The 25,090-nt window shown below is 40.2% G+C and overlaps 1 protein-coding gene across 1 annotated transcript in view; it reads left to right on the top strand.

Annotated features, from left to right (window-relative positions):
- Nucleotides 1-4,774, top strand: part of SPATA16 (spermatogenesis associated 16) — a 168,546-nt gene extending 163,772 nt beyond the window's left edge. Inside the window, exon 10 of the mRNA XM_015817427.1 lies at nt 4,652-4,774. Coding sequence (XP_015672913.1) covers nt 4,652-4,774 — 123 coding nt within the window. The remainder of the gene's footprint in view (nt 1-4,651) is intronic.
- Nucleotides 4,775-25,090: the final 20,316 nt, after the last annotated feature.

Genomic DNA, 25,090 nt, shown 5'->3' with positions numbered 1-25,090 from the left:
ATATGGTTTGTCTGTTTTTTAACTTGCTGTAAGCCGCCCTGAGTCCGCTAGGAGAAGGGCGGGGTATAAATTGAATAAAACTAAACTAAACTAAACTGATTCCTGTAGGCAAAAGAGATTTCAGTGCTTGTCCTATGCATATCTTACTCTTCTAGGACTTCCTGTAATTGCCTGGAAGAGTCTGAAGAAGCTTCTGGAACTATAGCATGAAGCCCCTCGGTGCATAAACTCGAGTTCATTTTTAGAAATAGGCATACGTGTTGCACCAGAAAGCAGCTTCAAATGGATGGATGCTTTTCGCAAATTTTCATGAAAGCAAAGCATCTCCTTGAAGTTTTCTACAGTATGAGAGTTTGTGTGTCTCTGTGTGTGTGTGTGTGTGTGTGACACACATAGTTGGCAGCAAACAACTCGGTTCATCAAAGGCTAATACAAATAAAAAATGTTTTAATTTGCATTTAGAATGATAAGCAAGTAACAAATTAATGTTTTGGACAGTTTAAAAGGAACTCTACCTAATCTCTTATATGGAAGGAGGGATATCAGGAGCAGAACCTGATGGAAAGTTTAATCAAATAGGTGGTTTTACATGGGAGAAACTGGCTCTTAATACCAAATACATATTAAAAACCATGGAACAAACAGTGCTATTTTCAGAATGCATTTCATAGCAGTCTGAAATACAACATTGTTGAAAATATTTTTGCAAACCCTATTTTTTTCCCTATGTAAACAAACTTCAAACTGATTCACATATTATGTGAATCTGTGGTGACACAGGCAAGCAAGTTCATGCACAAAATACTGCACTACCAGACCGATTGCAGACTTGTGCATTAATTGAATTTAATGTATTTACTTTAAGGAAATGAATTGAAAGTTTACAGTCCAGTAGGAAAAAGAAGTATTTTTTCTGCATCAAAGTGCTGCTGTCTGGTAAATAATTAATTGCAAATTCTCAGCTATCTTGAGGTTCCTTTAGTAGCCATTTGCATTTGTGAGAATGGTGATGCCCATGAATAAACATGAATGATAAATATATAGATCTATATAAATACATGTGTTATTTATGAAGAGCACCTGGATGCAGCTCTCTGTCTCAAAGCTGTTCATGAAATAGGTGGAGTAAAGAAAAGATAGGCATTTCAATATGCCCCTTATTAAAATAATCATTGACTTGTTCTTGGGCAAGATGGATGACATCTGCAAGAATCCTTGTTTTGCATCTTCTACTCTTTTATTGAACTCTTTGGTGAAAGATGTTTCTCAGGAAAATGTATTTATTTAGAACTTCATCCTGATTTAATAGGGAAAAAATGCATCTTGCCAGGGCAGGAAGAAACACACATTTTTCTCCCTACATTTTCATTCTACAACTACAGCTCTTCCACCAGTATTTTCTTCTTATCGAGAAAACTTGCTTAAGATTAATTTTCTCGGCATGTCTTCCTTTTAAAGTGGCTGTTTTCAATGTCATTTAAAGATAGCATTCTGATCAATTCTCAGTGGTCATGTGCACCAGCCAAATGAAGGCGCCCATATCAGTCTGTCCCACATCAGGAAAACAATAATTGCTGCCAGAAAGAGGACGCAAAAGGGGTCATTATCTAGCACAGTGGTTCTCAACCTGTGGGTCGGGACCCCATTTGGGGTCGATCGACCATTTCACGGGGGTCGCCAAGCAAGGCTGTCCGCCATTTTTTTTGTCTGCCATTTTTTCCCCCTTTTCCGGCGGGTGCTTTACCTCCCTTGGGCTGGGCCAGCTGGTGGTCGGCTTGCTCCATCTCTGCCGCTTGCCAGCTATGCCTCGGCCGGCACAGGGGGCGGAACCACGCATGCGCAGCGCTCCCGGGCAGGGAAAGTTCTCGACTTACAACTGGTTGGGTAGTCCTCGACTTACGACCGGTTTAGTCCTCGACTTACGACCGGCTTAGTCCTTGACTTACGACCGGTTTAGTCCTCGACTTACGACTGGTTGGGGTCGCGGCATTAAAAAGGTTGAGAACCACTGATCTAGCAAACACAAACATCTGCATACCAAAGAATGTGTACAGACACTCACATGTGTTAAGGACTTGTCAAGAGGGGAAACATGTAACTTTTTGTAAGGGAGACGATGTCATCCCTGCTCAGGGAATGTTATGATTAAACAGCAGCCAGTTAAAGTGGTTAATTCATAAAGAAAAGCCGAGTGTCTATACAGGTTCTTGCAACACGATTGATTGATTGATCATATGCCATCAAGTCACTGTTGACTCTTATCAATCACATAGATTTTTTTCCATGTGAACGTACCTGTTTGTCTATGGAGATTCTCAGTCATCCATGTCGCAGTTGTCTCAAAGGTGCTTTTTCAAAAGGCAACCGAACTATTTTTTTCATTGAGAAGGAAGAAGAAGACATTTCACTTCTCATTCAAGAAGCTTCATCAGTTGTGACTGATGGTAGGGGGATGGAAGGATAGGTTCTGAGGGGGGAAGGGGAGGGAAAGGATTGTATTTTTTGCAGTCATCTGGTCATTAGCACTCTGAGACCATTGAGGCCACTTGGAGGTTTATCTGTGCCCTGTTATACCTATTATATGTGCCCTGTTATAACTGTGCCCTGTTGTAATGTACCTGTTATATCATAGAAGGCAGCATCTAGTAACTCATACACCTGTTTCAAGTATGTTCAATGGTACAGGGCCTTCTCAGTCAAGAATAGGCATGGCATAGGAAGAACAAGAAGGCCACTATAGTTGGCAGCTCCTGGAAGCATCAAGAGCTCAGACATGAGATATCAGACAACTAGTCCAGTGGTGGGATTCAAATATGTGAACAACTGGTTCTCTGTGTGGATGCCGCATCCGGAAGTCCATTCTGGGCCTGGGCAAGAAAGAAATAGCTACTGGTTCTGCCAAACTGGTGCAAACAGGCTGAATCTCACCACTGAACTAGTCCACAATTCCAAACCTGACACTCTTAGGTCCATTGGACAGGCAATGTTAAAAAAAAGTATCCAAATGGCTATATAAATAGTTTCTGCACATAGAATTGCATGGAAGAACATTTTGTCTTTCTCCGTTAGATAATAAAACATCTTGGGCCAAGCCGAAATGGAATCTGTTATGGTGACTTCATCTCAGCTGCAATCCCCCAAAATGTTTGGAGAGAAATAAGATATCTTAATTGTTTCACACCAGCAAATACCATTAAGATGGATGTAGAGGTTGCCAATCAGGTTTTTAAACATACCCCAGTAGTTATTGAATCTTTTTTTCTGGATTCATACAATAAATTGAACTGAACTAATCAAACAGGTTGGATTCTTACATAATGTTAAACTACAAAAATAACCTAATTAACATTAACACTAATCAAATTTAGCATGTTGAATGGCTGCATTTTCTAAGTCATTAACCAACCTAGTTAAGTGTAGCGCTCTATAGCCCTGGAGAAACTACCTTGTCAAAGCAATATTATAATTCCTCTTATGGCTTCACCTCAGTTTGAATATCATTTATATTTTTAGATAAGGGAATATCAATTTGAATTTATTGTAAGTACTGTATATAGCTGCATGGATGGAAAGGTAGACAGATAGTTATTCAGTTCAAAAAACAAAATTAATATGAGAGCCGAAGAAAATGCAATAGAGAAAAAAAATCTTGTCACTCAAAATAGCCTTCCCAGTAGCTTCTTCCAAATCTTTATGAGGATGAGGAGGATGATAGTGGTGGTTATATCCATTCAGTCATGTCTGACTCTTGGTGATTCTATGGGCCAGGTCTCTCCATATCTTCCAGTCTTGCACTATTTCTTTTGAGTTGTTCTGTGTTCTGGCTGGCGTCAGCTTTGATGGTGTCCAGCCACCATATTCTTTGATGGCCTAGTTTCCTTTTCTCGCTAACTCTTCCAAATATATAATTGCTTTCTCCAGTGAATTCCCCCTCATAAAATGGCTAAAATAATTGAGACACAGTTTTGTGATTCTTTATGAATATAATTTCTATCAAACCCAAACAGCATGATCAATGTGTTGTGTTTAACTGTGTTGCCTATTTATTGCTTTATTGCCTTGATTTATAGGACATTATTTTATTGTTGGTGATTGCGTTGAATTCTTTTTAATTATAGTTAATTCATGTTGTCCTTTTTTGATTATCCCTTGGTGAATAATGCAATGATGGTAAGAATTGTCATCCAAAACATGTTAAACACTTCAGGTTGAGCTTGAAATTGCAAACTGTTCCAATGAACATGGTATCTTTTTTAAAACTTAAATGAAAGCAGTTGTTTAGCCATTCTGAAAAGGTCAGGATGTCAATTTAATTTCCAGTGACAACTTCCAATGAAAAGAACCATATTAAAAGAGATGTAGCATACGTCTACTTTGAGTTTTCTATCACATGGGCTCTGCTTTCTTCTATAAATGAAATTAGGCATTACATCTTCAGACCTTGATGCCATCTGGAAAATGGGTGGAAACCTAACTCCTGAAACACTGTATGCCTCTGAGATAGAATTTTGCTTCTCAGAAATGGTACCCCCCCCCTTTTTTAAAGGCATTTTGAAGAGAAAGCAATGCTTTTAACAAAAAACACCGCAAAACAGGTGGCTGCCACATTTTTTGTTTTTGAAAGCCTTTCTCTTTTTATGTTTGTCCACAGGTTGGAATTATAGAAGACTTCCTATACCAATTAGAAGATAGTTTCTTAAAAACCAAGAAACTCAGAACAGCAAGACGACAGAAAATGAAAATGAAGCGGCTTCAGAGCGAACAGCCATGCTAGGCCTACTAAGGAGAGGCTCATATCCTGTGCCAGAAATGACAAGAGAGAACATTTTTACTACAGGAATTTGACAATGCAGGCTGGCCTTCAAATTAATGAGATGTCCCTTCCGTACAACTCATCTTAGCAACCAGCTCCTGCACTTCATTAGTCTCATCAGACAGGAATAAATATTCATGAGATGCTTGACAGGGTTTTGTGGTCTTGTTTATTCATACCCACTCAGGAATTGCAATCACTACTGCATACCTTGTTTTGGGCACAATACAGTCAGTGCACTTTGGGCTGATCTTTTCCATTCCTAACACAAATTTTTTTCTGGAGCAGATCCTGCTGGACAGTGTGTCATGTTTCTTTTCAGTCAGTTCAGAACTATACAGAGGGTAATCTCTTTCAGAGAAATTTCAGATACTTAATTGTGATGCACATGAACATATAAAAAGGCTGTAGGTCTTTGACCATTACTGACTTGGATGTGCAACATATGAATCACCAAACTGAATGCAGCCTACTGAATATCTATGGTGATCCATCACGTATGTTCACATTCATAAGACCACACTTGGAATACCGCATCCAATTTTGGTTACCATGATACAAAAAGATGTTGAGACTATAAAAAGAGTACAGAGAAGAGCAACAGAAATGATAAAAGTTCTGGAGGCTAAACCATAGGATGAACGATTGAGGGAACTAAATGTGTCTAGTCTACCGAAGAGAAGAACTAGGGGTGATAGGTTAGCACTCTTCCAGTACTTGAGGGGCTATCACAGAAAAGAAGGGGATCAACCTATTCTTCAAAGCACCTGGGGGCAGGATAAGATAGAAGATCATTAAAGAGATATCCAATCTAAAATTAAGGACAAATTTCCTGACACTGAGAACAAGCAGTTGAGCGGCTACCATCTAGAATTTATAGCTGCTCCATCACTGGAGGTATAGGATCTCCTGCTTTGAGTGATTGTTGGACTAGAAGACCTCCAAGGTCCCTTTCAACCCTATTATTCTATGTTTTACAAGAAATAAAGCTTGCTAATACTTTGTTAAGCGACTATAATAGTAGCAACTATAGTAATATTGGAAGAATAGGTAACAGTTCTGATGACAATGAAGTGATTCTGGAGAGCTAAACACACACACAAAGAATGTTACACTTCCAAGACTTTTTCTACTGGCTGTTAATCCAATGCGTACACATTCAAAACATTACAATAGTCCTACTGCCAAAATTAGTTGCAAGAAGCAAATGACCAAATGGAGCCTTCTATCTATTCTGTATTTAGTGGCAAAGTAAATCATATTCTGTCCTCTGATAGGGAGTAAATCATTAGAGGTTATTAATCCTACCTTTAGAACTGCCACTAGAACTGCCACTCATTTTGCTTATTGGTAAGTTCAACCAGTAGTAAGTTTCCTAGTATATGAAAGCCTTGACAGAAATCATGCCTTCAGGCAGAAGGAATATACCCATGCTCAAAGATCCATTGTTCTTGGGTGGATCTGTTGTACTTCAATGTCTGCAAAGTCAAAAATTTGGGACACTGCTAGAAAGAAGAACAATTTTCTTTAGAATTGCAGCCACAGTATATTAGAGCCATGGTGTTTATATTCTTCATCATTTAATTGAACTACAGAAAGTTAAACTTCTTCAGTTGATATAAAAGTAGCTGTTCTTAAAAGCTTCCAGTGTGTATAATGCCTAGCTAATTGCTAAGGCACCATCCAGCTTTCTTATCCATAAGGACAATGTAAATTAATTAATCCAGAAAAAAAATAGCACAATTCTTATTTATTCTTCCTTTCAAGAATACTGATTGGGATATCACTGTTCTTTTACTACTGTTTTGCATTCCAGTAACCATTTCTCATATCTAAGCTTTGTCAGTCAGATAATTGAATAAGGTACCCAAAAACTTTTCTGGTTTCCCTCGTATAACTCAAGATAAAATTGCTGCTTTTTTTCCCCTTGCTTTATGTTTGCAGTAGTAGAATTATTACTTTGCCCTATATCTTTGAATTTGACTTTCAATTATTCTGCTTAAGCACACTTGTGAGTTACAATTTAGCTTTAAAATTGAAGTGGAGGTTACACAGATTCCAAGATTATTTTTTTGTGTGTGTGTGTAAGCCTTACCTAATTTGCCTCTCCTCTATCGCATCCCATTTCTAGGATCAAAGTCAACACAAACTATGAACAATATAACAATGCTGGCAGCATACTTCTCTGCATGCCTTTAGCTTTGAGGTCAGTCAACAAATTTCAATAGCAACAACAAAATCAGATCTAGTAGGAAAGAAGGCTATGCTCAAACCAGCGAGATAAAAAGGAAAAAAAAATAGAGAGCATCTCTGCTATTTTCCCATAATCTGAATATAACATTCAGAGTCTAAATTTACAGAAATACCTAGTTTTATCTCAAAACAATTTGTAAATCTGAAAGAGTGCAGCAATTTTATCTGTAAGGCACACACATCCCGCTTTTTATATTTAAATGTTCAAGGGTTGTTATATTTAGCAATCTGCTTGAAAACCAAAGCCTAAGTTACCATCAGACATTTTAATTCACGAATTCTAAAGTTCTGTAGAGGGAAAAGAAAAAGTTAAAAACAGCTTTTTGTTTTTAATTCACCTTCCAGATAGACAGCAGTCTTTTTTTTTCTTCATTCCAAAATTGTTCTGAATGAAAATACGCTTAATTCACTCACCATCATCCTCATCCCTCCCTTCACTCAATTGGTTCCAGCCTGTGACTGCTGCTATATTGGCTAATGTTCTCTCTGAATCTCTATAGCAGACATGTTAAACACAAGGTCCATGGACTGGATCAAGCCCGCCATGTGGTTGCGTCTGGCCCGCACAGCTGCTCTGGAAACACGCTCAGCCTTAGATCCATGGGGCAGCCCTGGAACTAGCAATGGGCGCCCCCCACCCCACCCCCTGGGCGCGCATGTAGGAGATGGCGAGCAGGCGGAGTCCAGCGTCCCTGCTGGCTGTCTTGCCCCACAGGCTGACTTCACCCAGGACGCCGGCGCTGGCCGCCTCCTGTGCGCACACTCAGGGGGTGGGGCAGAGGCAGTGAGGCAGCCCTCGCTGGTTCCAGGGCTACCCCATGGATCTAAGGCTGAGTGCATTCTTGCTTTGACAGATGCTACCAGGTTGTAGATCAGTGCCCCCACCCAGCACCTTCATGGCCCTAGCCTTTCCGCCTTGAGGCTTCCCTTTCACCAGGACCACCCCCACCCACCCGCATGGGATAGCCATGGCCAGCAGCAGCATGGCCACTGGCAGCGCTGGCAATCTGTCCCCCTCCGTTCGTTTCTTCCTGAGCGCGGAGGAAGGAAAAAGATGGGAATAAGAAGCAGGGGAGGAAGGAAGGAAGGAAGGAAGGAAGCAAGGAAGCAAGGAAGCAAGGAAGCAAGGAAGCAAGGAAGCAAGCAAGGAAGGAGAGGCAACTTGTTTGGAAATGCCCCAGTTCACACAGTTCTGCTTCAATCCTGGATCCACTGAGACTTGGGCTCAAAGGAGAAAGCAATTTTGTGTTCCGTTTTCAGTCTTTTACGTGGCCACAGACTACTAGCAAAAGTGGCATTTGATCACCAGGCAACGAGGCATCAAGAAATGTTTCCCCTTTTGCATTTGAGCATCCTAGAAGGGACAGGAAAGGAGAAAGGAAATAGGAAAGATAAATAAAAAGAAGGAAAGAGGGGAAGGAAGAAGAAGGGAGGGAAGGAAGGAAGGAAGGAAGGAAGGAAGGAAGGAAGGAAGGAAGGAAGGAAGGAAGGAAGGAAGGAAGATAGAGTATAATGAGATGGGGGAAGGGTCTGAGGAAAGTCCTGCCTTAGCACTTGGCCACGAGCAGCCATTCCATTGCCCCCTCCTCCTGACCTCTCCTGGTGGTCTCCCATCCTATTGCTGAGGATGCTTTTGTTACAAAGCCGGGTCTCTTCGCCGGGAGAGGGAATGGGCCTCCCTCTGACCCACACATTTTGCCCTCCTGCACACACCATGAGCAACATGGCCAAGGAGAGCAAGCCAATCAGCAGCAGCCTTGAGGAGAAGGTAAGCACAGCCCCCTTGGGAAAGGCTGGACTGGGCACTTGCCCTCCACTGTCCAGGGCTCTGGGCAGCCTGCATCACTGGGGGTCCTCTGCATGGCCTAAGTGGGACAGCAAGGCTCCTCTGGTGGACAAGGGTATGGTGCTCACCCTGGTCTCGCCTTCCTTGGCTGGAGACAATGGATCCCCCCATCCCTGCCTGGGCCACCACAGGCACCCCCCGACATGAGCGATGTTGAGCTGGCCATGCCCTCCCTGGCCACACCCACCCCTGCTATACTCACCCCAGCCACACCTACCCCGGCCCCCCAAGGCCAACCACAACCCTGATGCAGCCCTCGATGAAATCGAGTTTGACATCCCTGCTCTATAGCTTAGAGCCGTGGTGGCGAACCTATGGCATACGTGCCACAGGTGGCACGCAGAGTCCTCTCTGTGGGCACATGTGCCATGCGCCATCGCCATCACCAATCCTATGCCTTCAGCTGGGTTTTATAAAACCTTTTTGCTTTAGGCCTTCACCGCCATGTGCAAAAAGAAAAGTTTAATCAATCAATCAATTTCAACTTCTCGTGGGGAAAAAAAAGATCTCACAAAGTTGGAATTGATTAATTGAACTTTTAAGCCCCACCCAGTCTGCCATTACCACCGCAGCCACGCCCACCCAATGGGCCACACCCACCCGGCACCTGACGATACATAAGTGGGTTTGGGGTTGCAGTTTGGGCACTTGGTCTCTAAAAGGTTCGCCATCACTGGCTTAGAGGAATTTTTAAAAAAAACAACTTATAAATTATTAGAACATTCCAAGCGGTGTTCCATTTTATCCAAGACAAACTTCTGAACATTGATATTTCCTTCCAAGCTATTTTGTGTTTGCAATGTTTTCTGCTCCTTGAACCTCTGGACTCTGGATTTCTGTTGTTGAGCTTCAGCAAGGTCGCCATATCACATTTCTTACTGTCTGGGTACTTGCTTACCATAAAGTTCATCCCGGATATAGGATGGCTAGCCATGCCTCTTTTTTCACCTTCAAATGCCTGTACTTGTTTCGATGGGCAATACATGGTTTTGGAAAGCCTAGGCAAGATTTTCATAAGCTCTTAAATCAAAATGCCGACAAAACACATAATAGTTTGATTTATGCAACCTGGACTCAAAGAAAACTGTGCAATGGAATCAAAAATGGATTGCAGGTTGCTGCACAGTCCAGGCAGTCTTGAGATAATGTCAGTTTCTGAGACGGAGCTACAAAGTATTGCTGTTGCATAGGAGTAAGGATAACAATGCCAGTGGTCTTTATTACCAGTGGAACTTTATATGGCCTCATAGGTGTTCCCTGTTGATGAATATGGCAAGATGAATAAGGATAACACTACAAGTGGCATTAAAGCTACTTCCCGGGTAGGGTGTGTACGTTTGTGCATGTGTGTGTGTCAGGTGCAAGAAATCAAAATAGCATCATGAATTGATCAGAGTTGCTTCTTTATTGTTGTCTACCTATTTACAAGAATCTTGTCCAACTGACTACATTCTCTTGAGTACAACCAGATAAAGGCTTCAAGGATTTTTTGTGGGGTGGGGGGTTTATTTACCTTTTGTCTAGATTCATCAAAATCTGCTTTTCTAAAATCTAGTTTCAAATTTGACTCTTCCACTTCCACTTAATATCGAGAAATCAGAAGTAATAAGGTCACTTTTCTCCCAATGTTTGTGATCACCTTCTTCAGTCAGTTCTTCCATTATAGCATGGATTAGATCCAGATTGCCCTTCTTCCTTCTTCTGACATGCAAAGTTGCCAGCATGAAAGGATAAGAATTTTTTAGACTTCTGTCTTTGGAAATTAGATTTCTAACAGATGTTAATCCATTGTTTGGTCATCTAACTCTGAAAACCCTCATGCCTATCTTTTGCTTATCCAGAGGATCTTTTTTCAACACCTGCTTAGATCAGTTACTTCTTCCTAGTACCGTGTAATGGGGAACCTTAAGAATTCAGTGGTTAATTTTTACAATAGCAGTCAGGCAAATAGCATCAGCACCATCTAAAATGGCTGCCAGTTAATATCTAGTGGAACTGGGCTCCCCAGATCAGTGTTTCTCAATCTCAGTAGGCTGGCTGAGAAAAAGAGAAGAAAGAATGTATGTTTGCCATCTTAAATTACTTGTAAAGTAATAACATGGGGATAAAAATATTAATTAATTTATTAATTAATTAAAAAGTTCTGGAAGTTGAAGTCCACATAATTTAAAGTTGCTGAGATTGAGAAATACCGTTCTAGATCAAAACGTTTGAGGACCTACTTTAGATCAATTGAATGGCCTCCACAAATTCCTCAAAGCAAAAACTTGAGGAAACGTGTTGGAAATAATTTTCTGGGCAATTTGTAACCACCAGAAGAGAAAAAAAGGCCACTTCCCTCAAAGGCAGCAGCAAAATCACTTTGAAAAACTTTTTTTTTTCTTTTACAGATAAAGGCTATGCTTTCTGTCAGAAGAAATGCCAAATGGGGGAAAGGAAAGCACTACTCTCTTACACACACACAAAAAAAGGTGGCCTAGTCAGTCTCGGGGGCTGAAGAAATTAAATGTGTAGCGAGATGAAATTATAGAAATGCAAGGGTGGGAAGGTGAAGCCTACTGAGAAGTTAAACGATTTGCTTAGGGATAACAGCAAAAGACAGGGAAGAAGAAAGGAACCCCAGAGGATAAAATATTGTCATGCAGCAATTACTATCCAAACGGTGATTCCGAAATAGGCAAACTCACACTTGCAACTTTCAAGAATAGCATCTCATGATTGTTACAGGAGCACACATCCTTCCGCATTCTCTAAAAGAGTGGTTCTCAACCTGTGGGTCGGGACCCCATTTGGGGTCGATCGACCATTTCATGGGGGTCGCCAAGTAAGGCTGTCCACCATTTTTTTTGTCCGCCATTTTTTTTGTCCGCCATTTTTCCCCCTTTTCCGGCGGGTGCCTTACCTCCCTTGGGCTGGGCCAGCTGGTGGTCGGCCTGCTCCGTCTCTGCCGCTTGCCAGCTATGCCTCGGCCGGCGCAGGGGGCGGAACCTCGCATGCGCGGCGCTCCCGGGCAGGGAAAGTTCTCCACTTACGACCGGTTGGGTAGTCCTCGACTTACGACCGCTTTAGTCCTCGACTTATGACTGCTTTAGTCCTCGACTTACAACCGGTTTAGTCCTCAACTTACGACCGGTTGGGGTCGCGGCATTAAAAAGGTTGAGAACCACTGCTCTAAAACTTCAACCCAGCCATGAAAAGTGGGTTGCATTCTGCACAGACTAACTTTAATAGGTCCCTTCTCTTGCTTCAAGATACTAGGCCAGTGTCAAACCTGGGACACCTTTGTACCATCTGGGCAAGAGAATAAGCAAATGTATTATCCTGACTCTTTCTGTTTACCAGATAATGCAGTTGTGGATTTTCCCCCCTCTCTTCCCAGCACAATCACCTCATTAACCTGGGAATGGAAAGGGAGGAAGAGACAGACCATTAGCCTGCCAAACATTAAAAATGAAAAGAGTAACATAATATGGTGTGTGCACAGCCAGTCTGTTTTCATGTAGAAGCAAAAAGTAATCGCAGATATCTTATTCTTACTCCAATTTTTCTTTTTAAAAAATTTATAAAAGTCTTCACATGAAACATTTCAGCAATATGCCTAACATATTCTTGAATGTAACCTCATTATAGTACAACTGTAAGAGCTGGGTGCTTTCAGCTAAAATGGCTGCTGTTAGCCAAAGCCTTTTTGTTCTCTGCCGAGTCATAGAAATTAAAGTTGTTGAAAAGCCTTCAGTTGATTGTTGTCCCCAAATTTGGGTCTTAGCCTAGCGCCAAAGCCGATGAAGATTACCAGACTCAAGAGGCAGGATTGATTTCCTTTTACTGAAGCACTTCAGCAAAAGAGGTCCCAGCCAGCAAAATGCTAGGACCCAGAACAAAGGACTCAACAAGCTTTTCTACAGTTTTTCAAGGCAGGATAAAGAAATATTGTCTAATAGAGTCTTCTATTGACTCCACACCATCCCTATTTCTAAGCCTTAACTAATAAACGCTTCAAAAGTTATCTAACAAGTATTCTATTGGCTCTGTTTCAACCCTTTTCCCAAAAGTTAACTAATAGGCATTCTAAAAGACTTTTAGCACGTCTTCTATTGGCTCTGTCTTAGCACTGTTCCTTATATGCAGATGATACCACTCTAATGGCAGAAAGTGAAGAGGAATTAAAGAGCCTCTTGATGCAGGTGAAGAAAGAGAGTGCAAAAGTTGGCTTGAAACTCAACATTAAGAAAACCAAAATCATGGCATCCGGCCCTCTCAATTCCTGGCAAATAGATGGGGAAGAAATGGAGGTAGTGACAGATTTTATTTTCCTGGCCTCCAAGATCACCGCAGATGGGGACTGCAGCCAAGAAATTAAAAGATGCTTGCTCCTGGGGAGGAAAGCTATGCAAATCTAGACAGCATACTAAAAATCAGAGACATCACCCTGTCAATAAAAGTGTGTATATTCAAGGCCATGGTTTTCCCAGTTGCAATGTATGGCTGTGAAAGTTGGACTATAAGAAAGGCTGAGCACCAAAGAATTGAGGCCTTTGAACTATGGTGCTGGAGAAGATTCCTGCGAGTCCCTTGGACTGCAAGGTGTTCAAACCAGTCAGTCTTAGAAGAGATCAACCCCGACTACTCTTTAGAAGGCCAGATCCTGAAGTTTAAACTCAAATACTTTGGCCACCTAATGAGAAGGAAGGACTCACTGGAGAAGAGCTTAATGCTGGGAACGATTGAGGGCAGTAGAAGAATGGGACGACAGAGAATGAGGTGGCTGGATGGAGTCACTGAAGCAGTAGGAGTGAGCTTAAATGGACTCCAGAAGATGGTAGAGGACAGGAAGACCTGGAGGAGCATTGTCCATGGGGTCCAACAAACAACAACGATGTGCCTGACCATCAACTCTTGTTTTCTACATTGAAAGGGGCCATACCTGTCCACACTCCCTCTTCCTTTATCTTTGTTATGCAGGCTTTGCAAATACACATCTTTTCCCTTCCTCCTCAGTTCATGCCATGACCTTGCATTTTATAGCAAATGGCCCATCAACTTACCATTGTAATCCACATGAATTGGGGCCCAAAGGAACAGGCATTGTGTGAAGGAGCAAACAGATGAGGAAGAAAGTAAAAGAATTCCCATTTCATACATTACACTAAACATAATAATATACTTTCTTTGATCTTGGCTCATAGTGTTGCATGAACCCACCCATGATTTTTAAATTTTGGTTCATGGTTTAACAGGATCTGCACACCCAGCTATTGCCGTATTCAATAAAACATGAAAAAGCAAACTTTGGATTAGTTTAATGTGTAAACCTAATCAATAAGTGTTTAACAGTCCAGAATGTTCACTACACTCAAGTCCTGCTGGAATTAATGAGACCAACTTTGGTCTCAGTCAACTTTCAGTGGAAAGCAAGTAAAATTAACTTTCTCTAGATTTCCAGGGTTGAGGGCTCCCTTTGTGAGATAGTTGGTGAGGTTCAGAAAAAGACTGAATAGCATTTTTATGATGGCAGTTGGCTAAGAATAAGACATTAATACTCATGCATTAAACCCACTCAGAATCAGGAAGTGGCACTGAAGAACAAGATTAAATCTCTCTCCAACCCATCCTGGATAATACCCATGAAAATTATGTTTTATGTTTTGCTGACAGTAGTGCTGTCAAGGACATGCTGGTCAAGGAAAAGAGGTTAACAACAGCAGGAAAACAGCTGTTGGTCCTGGACTAGCAAAAAGATGGAGATCATTAGAGGTCAACATGCAAGACTGTGGACTATGTTGTACACACATTCCTTTTTAATTCCTCAGTTACCCATTCTGAAAACTTGTAATAATAACTTGATCAGGCTGATCCTGCCCGGGAATTTATCTGCTGATATTGTGATATTGGTTTTCCCCTTTATACATCAGTATTCATTGACTTACGTACTGGCATATTTCCCACATTAGCCTCAATGGTTGCAGTTCTGGATTGTGATTTTTTTTTTTTGTTTCTTCAGTGGGGCCAGTCTCAGTGGAAAACCAAAAACTGATAATGACTGAAAATCATTACCAACCTGAGCTAGATTCAATCTCTTGACCGAGAGAATAAATTTTTGCATTTCAATAACCAAACAATTCCCTTGAAAGTCATTTCCTAATTCAATTAGCCATCATGCTGGACACTCAGTTGTACAGCAATCTCTTTCAAAGCATTCAGAAAGTTGGGCCCAACTTGCAGTTTAAACAGCTGTGTAAGCGTATGAATCAATGAATTCACTTTGTACTGAGGTCCCTCCCTGGCAATACATTTGTATCCTTTAAAACCTGAATCCCTCTATTTGTAAATAAGTTTGTAAATCAAGTTTTGAAAATTAAGTGGAACAGAGAAAACCTGGGAAACAATGTGCTAATCTGAAAAATGACCACCTGGAATTATCCCATGATAACAGAGGCAGTCCAGAAGAAGACAACTTTGCTTCCAAATCAAGGGCATATTCTAGAAATTAGTAACTGGTGGTAATCAACAGCTGCACTAATTTTAGCTTTGTTTCCCTGTGTAAGTTACAAGAGGCCTCTTGTGGCCTCTTGTTCCTATTACCTTCCACAAGAAAGGTCTTCTGTGTAATTTCTGATTCTATTTTCTTTGTTAGGCTGTTCTAAGTCAAAGAACTAATGCAAGTTGAACAATTCACAACCCATCTACCAACCAGACATATGATCATCTTCCTGATGGGACCCAAGCCACAGAGGCTGCAGGAGAGATGGCCCAGAAGCTGTCAGAGTCCAGACCTCAAGAGGTGATAGAAACATATCCATCTCAGGATATCTGTGAGATGAAAAGAAACCTAACCAGCCAGGATTAATTTAGGGGCTGTACCGTATCCTATGGGAGTCACTATAGTATGATTAAGAAAGCAACCTGAAGGCTAAGAGAAAATATAATAAACATACTTTCAATGGGAGAGTTTTAAAAAAGGAAGGAAAAAAATAACTAGTATTTACAGTATAAACGAACAGTAAGCCTAGTAACCAACTAAGCATTCTGGAGGCAGAGTTTCATGGAACTACTTCTTGGAAAAAAACATATTCTATATTAACTCTACATTGTTTTTAACAATATAGTGCCATTGTTAAATAAAGTTCTGAAAGTTTTCATTGTTGATAATCAGTTGGTCCTTTGGTTCAGTAAGAGATAAAATACAAAGCCCACAACCAGAAACAAAGAAGAAATAGTGCTTCTAAAATGAAGTTGAAGTTTATCATTTGGACAGGTGGCAGCAAGATTTTAAAGTATGTTGCTTTCACCCAAAATTAAATGTAAAGCAATTAACCTATGATTGGACAAACAACGTAACAAGTTTTATCACAATAAATTTTCAAATTAGGTAGAGCAGCAACATTCCCAGACCCATTAGTTTATGATATATTCATTTTGAGAAAGAAAAAAAAAACTGGTGAGTTTCTAAGGGTACTGTTGTATGCTTTTCCATACAAGCAATGTAGTTGTGAAGTACATATACAAAGATTGTTAGGGATTTTTGACAGGAGCAAAAAGAAGAAGAATTTTCATTCTCTCAACTGGGTCATTGCAAAAAACAGCTTTTTGCCATCTCTTGTCATCTAGATGTTTTTGGTCTACATAAGATTAGCAATAGCGCTTAGACTTATATACCACTCTATAGTGCTTCGCAGCACTCTCTGAGCGGTTTACAATGTCCGCATATTGCCCCCATCAATCTGGGTCGTTTTACCGACCTTGGAAGGATGGACGGTTGAGTTAACCTTGAACGGATCAGGATCAAATTCCTGGCAGCCTGTAATACTGCATTGTAACCACTGCGCCACCACGGGTCCTCCACAGCATTCTCAGAGACCCTGCTAAATAGTAATTCTGGGAGCTGAAGCTTTGATATAATGAAAGCATCAAGTTAGGGGACCCTATTTTATAAACAACCAGGCCATGTGGCTTAAGAAATGATTGGGCAAACTCACAGAAGTGAAAGCCATAAATGACTACAAGCCATGAATAATGGCCATGTATCAACCTCCCCCAGTCTAAATTTGGCAGAGGTAGTAAATTTCTATTTTCTTAATTAGGAGCCAATGTATTTCCTGAAAATTAAGGGCATCAAGTTGGGGAAGACTGATAACGTATAATTTTGAGATTCAAAGGAAGGGATATACTAGGACAGTGGTGGCGAACCTATGGCACGGGTGCCAGAGGCGGCACTCAGAGCCTTCTCTGTGGGCACGTGCGCCGTCGTCCCAGTCCTAGGCCTTCAGCTGGGTTTTATAAAATCTTTTCGCTCTAGGCCTCTGCCGCCATGTGCAAAAAAAAAAAAAAAAGGTTCAATCAGTCAATTTCAACTTCTCGTGGGAAAAAAAAAGATCTTGCAAAGTTGGAATTGATTGATTGAACTTTTTAGTCCCACCCAGTTTGCCGTTACCACCGCAGCCACGCTCACCCAATGGGCCACGCCCAGTCAATGGGCCACGCCCAGCCAATGGGCCACACCCAGCCAATGGGCCACATCCACCCGGCACTCGACGATGCATGTGGGTTTTGGGTTGCAGTTTGGGCACTCGGTCTCTAAAAGGTTCACCATCACTGTACTAGGAGTTAAGTGTAGAAACAAGATGCTGCTTTTCTATCCAGCTTGCAGATTTTCTAGGGAAATTGGTTGATTGGCTCTCCTGGGCAACAAGGATGCTGTCTTAGAGACTTTTAGTTTAATCCAGCAGTTTTGTTGGTTATTAATCAGCTATCAGTGAAGTCTGTAGTTGCTACAAATTCTCAAATTCATAGCAAATTTTTCAAATGATTAAACTGGGACCAATACCTTTTTGAGAGTGTTATTTATTCATCTAGCAGATGCTTCTGATGCGAGAATCAAGCTGAAAGTGTGAAACTACTGTTACTTTTTAATTAGAAGCCTGACTGGTTAGCCATCAGCTGTCTAACATACCAACTGTTGGAGTACAAAGCAGAAAAAAAGAAAAAAGAAAACTAAGGCACTTTGGGAAAAACAATTGTGCTTATATTTACATTCACCCCAGGCTGTGACACTGCATAAGTAACTGAAATATTATCCGTATCATCAGAGAGTAGCAGAAAACATGTAGATGGCTGCAATACATTTTTTTAGGCAAAGAGAAAGTTTTCATATTTATAAGTATATCAAAGCTAAGAACAAGGTAGCAAGTATTGCCTCCTTCTTCTCCCCCCTCAAATATTTTGGATAATTTGTCCCTCAGGTTATTTGGACCACTTAAGGCTTTAGAACAGTGTTTCTCAACTTTAGCATCTGTAAGATGTGTAGACTTCAATTCCCAGAATTCCCCAGCCAGCATTCTGGAAATTGGAGTTCACACATTTTAAAGTTGCCTAAGTTAAGAAACACTGCTTCAGAGAGATAGCTTTGTTACAGACTTAAGACCACAGAAGAGGGGAAGAATTAAACAGGCGGCACAATGTGTATGTATGTATATATGTGTGTGTATATGTGTGTGTGTATATACAGTATATATATGTATGTGTATATGTGTGTGTGTGTGTATATATCTGTGTTCATATATATATATACTGTATACATATATTCAGATTTCTTTTTGCTGACAAGCGTTAAAGATTTAAGTGGGAGACTAGTATAGCTATTTCGGACTACTTTGTCCTCATCAGCTAGCCGCACCCTTTATGGGATTCGAACCAGGGCAGTCTACATGCTAGGCAGTGTATTAACCACCAGGCCACTGGCTCTCCTCCCCTCTTTGTCAGCCGAGCCGAGTCAAGGGAGTATATGTGTGTGTGTGTGGCAGTAATCCAGTATCTGAGGGGTTGCCACAAATAGGAATTCAACCTATTTTCCAAAGCACAAGACAAGAAACAATGGATGTAAACTAATGAAGGAGAGAAGCAACCTGAAATTAAGGAGAAACTTCTTAACAGTGAGAACAATTAGCCAGTGGAACAGCTTGCCTTCAGAAGTTGTAGGAGCTTTATCATGGAGGTTTTTAAGAAAAGACTGGACAGCCACCTGTCTGAAATGGTATAGGGTTTCCTGCTTGAGCAGGGGATTACACTAGAAAATCTCCACGGTCCCTTCTAAGCTCTATTCTGATTGATATATATATATTAGCATAATTACACTGTTTAGTTAAAAAAAACCTGGAATTACTTTTGCTTAACTTCATAGCTGCAATCATGGAGAAATTTTGCAAACGCTTACATGTCCACTGAGACTCAAGTCTAATCCCGTTTAGCATAGTTTCCATTTAATTAGGTTAGTACTAACCTTTAGGAGGTAAAAGAAATTGACGAAAATAGATTAACTTCAAATAGGTTAAGAAATAGATTTTTAGAGGAAACACAAATGCTGTATTTGTTACAGGAAACGGAATGGGTCTCTCAAACATCACATGGAATGTTGCTCTACATCAAGCAGCGACCTGTAGGAAGATAGAAAAGATTGTGCACTTGGTACAATCTAGCACATAGCCTAGTAGAGAATTGCTTAATGCATGTATTTTTTAACACACATTCTTATCTTACCATGACTTCATCTGTATGAAAGATGAGTAACTTTATTGTTTAGCATTTAATGTTTTAAAGTTTAAAAAATGAGTAGGAAATGAGTAAGGAGCTTGACGTCTAACTTGTAACCTGCCTGCAAGCACTCTTTTGTTCATGTAAAGTAGATGTAGCCTGTATTTGATAGTGGGAAGGGATCTTGCATTTTGGAATTGTTTTAATTGGTTCTTGTACAAGACCACCATACTCGAAGTCCAGATAGTTTATTTGTAGGGGGCTAGATAGCTTGGTCAGCTATCCAGCCCCCTACAAATAAACTATCTGGAGTTCGAGTATGGTGGTCTTGACTGAGAAGACAAAGCAGAATGAACCTTGCTATAAAATAGCAGAGAAGCAATAGGATAGGATAGGACAAAAGAGAATATCAGAATTGAAAGGGACCTTGGAGGTCTTCCAGTCCAACACCCTGCTCAAGCAAGATATTCTATATCATGCCAGACAAGTGGCAGACCAGTGTCTTCTTAAAAGCCTCCAGTGATGGAGCTGCCACAACTTCTGAAGGCAAACTGTTCCACTGGGAGAGAGAGGAAGCTGTGAAACTCATGTTTTTTCTCTGAGTGACCTCAATATGTTTTCTCCATATCATTTCCAAATAGGAAAGATGTTTATCCAACCCATAAATATCCAAACAAGGGATCTAATAACTACTCTGGCTTATAATTTGTGGCTACCTAAGAAAGCGACAACAGGATAGTATTCCACATCATTGATTCAACTCAACTACAAGTCAATCATGGTTGAATCCTGGGCACAGAAATATTCAGCTGTATTGTTTCTAATCAAGGCATCAGGTTAGAAACCAGGAGACTTGTGAGTTCTAGTCTTGCCTTACGAACGCCAGTTGGTTGACCTTGGGCCAGTCATTCTCTCAGCCCTAGGAAGGAGGTAATGGCAAACCACTTTGGATATCTTGCCAAGAAAACTGCAGGATGCTGGCTGGGGGATTCTGGGAGTTGAAGTCCACCCATCTTAAACTTGCCAAGCTTGAGAAACCCTGCAAAAGGGTATGAGACTGTGCAGTGCTGTTGTGCTTAGGAGCCAATCATTTCATGATATCTACTTTTGATTTCTGCATTAAAATGCTTTCACAAAACAGCAAAAACTACTGCTATGTGCTATCTTTCTTTGCCCCCTAAAATTTTTCTAATGCCCATACAGGCAGGAAATTTGGGGAACTGTAATCTAGCCTAACAATTCTGGGAAGCATGAGGTTGGCCCATAAATGCCTTAATAGTTCGCAGGAAGAAAAAAGGCTCTTCCAACAGAACTAGGAACTTTAAATAGAACTGTCTGGAACATTTGAGTATAGCGCTGAAGAGAGAAAGAAGTTTTATCTTTAAAGCAATTATTCATTCCACATTCGCACCCTTCTCATCAGAAGGGCTCTTGACCCTAAAAAGGTGAACATGTTGATAGTGAGATTGCTACACTGCCAGACTGTAGGAGGGCAAATTACCACAGCTTTAAATTAAAAAAAATATACAGATTGCTCATCTTGAGAAAAAATGCCATTATATCTTAGCCACCTCTTGCTGTCTACCATTATATTTCATTTCTTCCCTTTCTTCCAGTCCCACTTAATCTATTGTTAGAATGTGCAGCTTCAGATACTGACCTGAATTAGCCTTCTGTATTTTTTTGCAGAGCCAAAACATAGATTGGATGCAATATTATCCAACTTGGCAATAGCTCAGGGTATAAAACTGGCCAATTAACAAGCTTTATCTTGGATGCCTATTGTGCAAAGAAGCTTCACTGGGTTGATCAGACCATGCTTTGAATTATGACACAGTTTGCCTATGCCCTATGGTATCTTATTATTACAAAACAGCAATGATTGGTCAAGAAGCCACAATGCTAGGGAAGATTTTGAGAATTTTGTTTTCTGACCTCTTATCAAGTAACCTACCCTCCAACTCTTGTGTAAAAGGATACTTCAACCGCAAGCAGTATTGAAATCAATGATAAAGTAATATTCGAGCTTATGAACCCACCAACAAAGCCAACAGGGTTCATAACATCTAAGTGACTAATTACAAAAAGTAGGTAAGAATAGATAAGCTTGGAAAAGCTGTTTTTCCTCTAAGAAACTTTAAAAAGCAACACAGTAGGCTGAGTTGTTCACGCTGCTGAAACAGAACAGTTATTGTAGAAGTTAGGACAAAGCATATACAATCAATGGCATTACACATCCAAAATTACACGGTTTGGTTTATTTTCAAAAATTTCTGCTGACACAGTATTTTAAGAAGATTTAAAAAGTGATAAAGGTATAGTCTTAAGTTACACTAACTTGTATGTAGCGAGGATGCCATTAAGAGGATGGAGATTAAAGAATCCTATCCAATACCACTTGCAAATAAAGGCAGCAAGAGAAGGTTTTTTATTGTGTGCAGAAATTTAATTCCCAGAATGAGTGGAGGAATAGATTCTGGGAACTTCATTATTTTTCATGTTGCAAAGAAATAACCAGAAGTAGAGCGGAGAGAAAAATCAAAGGGGTTAACATTTCAAATCAATTTATATGACAGACTATGAATTAAAAAAAATAGCAGCTGTAGATATTAAACTTAGATCTCCATTTTCATCTCACATCTGAAATATGTGCATAAAACGTCTATATAAAGGAAGTGTTTCACAAAGCTTTAGAGACAATTTCTTCTTTTTTAAAAACAACAACAACCAGTCAATACAATTATCTACAATTATTTTTCCAGGGGCTTCCACTTCTATTGATTTTCCAAACTGTTGGACAAAAATTAAAAAAACAAAAGCAGCTAAATTTTAAATCGCTGGGCAGATATAGAGGTTGTCTGGAATCCATCACCATCACCACATTGTCACGCTGAAATATACGCTTTTTAAAAAAATATTTCTTTTTGATAGAATGTTGAAGGCTTCTATATTAAAGGAAGTCTATTATCTCTATTTCAGAGGTGAAACAAATATTTTACTTTAGATATTCATCCATGCAGTAGTTACTTGACAACATCCAATGTACAAAAGCTATTAAAAATGCAGTTCATTTTAATGAATGGCTTACACTGAGCAAAATATCTCCATGTAAAGCAATCTGTGCAAACTAATATGTTATCTGTAACAAGGTCCATCTTTTGTTTGCTCGGCAGACAAAATCAGAGAATTCCAGGTGGTTTCACTTAGTGTTATCTAAAACCTAACTAATCGCCACTAAGTGCTAACTAAGTACCACCATTTATGTCAGCATATGGTTGCCTCAACACTTAGGACTTCTTTTGGTCCACATCATGTTAAGCTGCAGCTCCTTTTTCCAGCCACTTCATATCAAATGAGTAGTTGATCGACTGAAGGTGTGGCTTCTTTTTTCAAATAGTGATGGCAGATTGATCAAGGAAGGAGAATGGATGCTCTGTATTGTTTGGGGGAGAGGGGGAAAAGCAAATGTTAAGACTATAATCTCTTATAGAAAAAAAATATCAATAATATACATTTCAAAATGAAAGAGGGGGAGGAAGCATAATCAAAGCTATTTTGAGAAACAGAATGAAAAAAAATTTTTTTTTAATTCTAAAACATAAATTTTCCAAATGTCCTGAATATCATGTATAGAATTTCTTACCCCCTTTTTCATCACTAAAGCAACTCCATGTGCCTTCAGCAACACTATTGTGTGTACATTGCATTTATTTTAAGTTACAGCTTCCCATGACTTTTATGTCCTGCAAAGTTCAGGTCTGATGTAACCAACCCTCAAAAGAGAGGAAAACACTAAGACCTCGTTTGTTATTTAATTTTAAGAAGTTTCACCCTACCAAGCTTTCCAATCTTAAAAAAAAAACAACGGTTGATTTGCTTATTTATAACAAATCTTATCTTCTTAGGACCAAATGGCACTCTCATTCAGAACAGATGGTCCTGTTGGACCCATAGCTGTTCTTCAAAGAGCAAGGGGCAGGGACTGAGAGGGCCTCTCTACACAACCATCTTGTGCACCATTTATGGCAGTTCCTGGACCAGGAGATCCTGCATATGGTCATTCATGCTTTAATCATTTCTTGGTTGCATTCCTTAAATGTGCTTTACATTGGGCTGTTCTTGAAGACCACCTAGAAGCTACAGATTGCACATTATTTATAAAAGTACTGAATGTGTACATCTAATTTGTATGCTACCTAACTCATTGCAGGTCTGGACAGGGTATACTGTAAGTTAAAAAAACATACCCAATAAAATAAAAACTAAGAAGACAATAACCTGGGAACGATACACTGGGGAATCAATACAATTCCCGCAAAGGTCCATACTTCTTAGCCCAGCACTTGTGGAAAGAGCCAGGTCTTCAGCACTTGTTTAAAACATGACACAGGCCCCTTAAACCTCCAGGAAATACTGTGTATCCCAAAGGTGCTTTTCCACAAAGCAACTGGACTTTCTTTTTTCTCTTTGAAGACGTTTCGCTTCTCATCCAAGAAGCTTCTTCAGCTCTGACTGGATGACTGAGAATCTCCATAGACATGTGGTTTGAGTAATTATGGGCACTCCTCATTGTGCCTATGCAATACCACTACTTTGCACTGATTATCAGCAAACTTCCAGATGTGGTTGTCTGGATGCTGGCTGCCACTTTTAAAGCCTTATGTGGCTTAGGGCCTGGATATTTTTAAGAATGCCTGCCCTTTATAAGTTTGGGAAAGGAGGGCTTCCTTTGGGAATTGGAAATTAGCCTTGGGACCCTTGAAAATAGGCCTTTCTCTGTCACTGTTCTTCTTCCTACCTAGAATTAGAGCCACTCCAACACTTTTGGAACAAAAGGAGATCATTAAGACCTGCTTGTTGCAGGAAGCCTTTGGGGACTGAAGTGTGTATGCCCTTCCCTTCCTCCAAATCTGTGATGGAAATCTATATTGGAATGCAATTAAGGATTATAAGTGCTGTTTTATTATTGCTAGCTTCATCTTTGTTATAGATGGAATGCATGCCACTAGTGTCTTGAAGCAGCTTATACGCCTGAGTAATGAATTAACTAACTAAATTTGCCACCAGTTTTAAAGATCATTTAAACATTTTGATGGTCTGTACTGATGTGCTGAAACCCAAAGAGAGGAAAAGAAAAGTTGGCCATGGTGCATCTCATCCTAGGTGCTTTTTCAAAAGGTAAGTTCTGAACTGAACTGAAGAAGCTTCTTGGATGAGAAGCGAAATGTCTTCAAGAAGAAAAAAAAACAAAGTCCAGTTGCCTTTTGAAAAAGCACCTTTGGGACAACCATGACCTGGATGATTCAGAATCTCCATAGACATCTCATCCTGGGCTACTTTGTACCACTGGAACCATGAACATATCTTGATGGTTCTACTACAAAACAGCAGCAAGAGGAATATATAGATGTAACAATTGTGGAAGGATTGACTGTGATGATATGATGTCCAAACTGTTTTTGCTCAGGAAAGTTTAGGATTTTTTTAAAGGGAGGGGGGAATTTAACATTTTGAAATTATCATAAACATGAGAAGAAACCTAGAAGTAAGCATTATCTTATCCGATACAGATTGTTAAATCAAAAGATCAAGATAGTGCCCAGAGAACCCAAAGAGAGCCAGAATCTATTGGATCTTGGATAGACCATGTG

This window comes from Protobothrops mucrosquamatus, unplaced genomic scaffold, assembly GCF_001527695.2.
Source record: "Protobothrops mucrosquamatus isolate PMUCROS unplaced genomic scaffold, P.Mucros_1.0 scaffold589, whole genome shotgun sequence".
Classification (NCBI taxonomy): Eukaryota; Metazoa; Chordata; class Lepidosauria; order Squamata; family Viperidae; genus Protobothrops; species Protobothrops mucrosquamatus.
The sequence above is the reverse complement of the archived record's forward strand: the minus strand, read 5'-3'. Positions and strand labels throughout refer to the sequence as shown.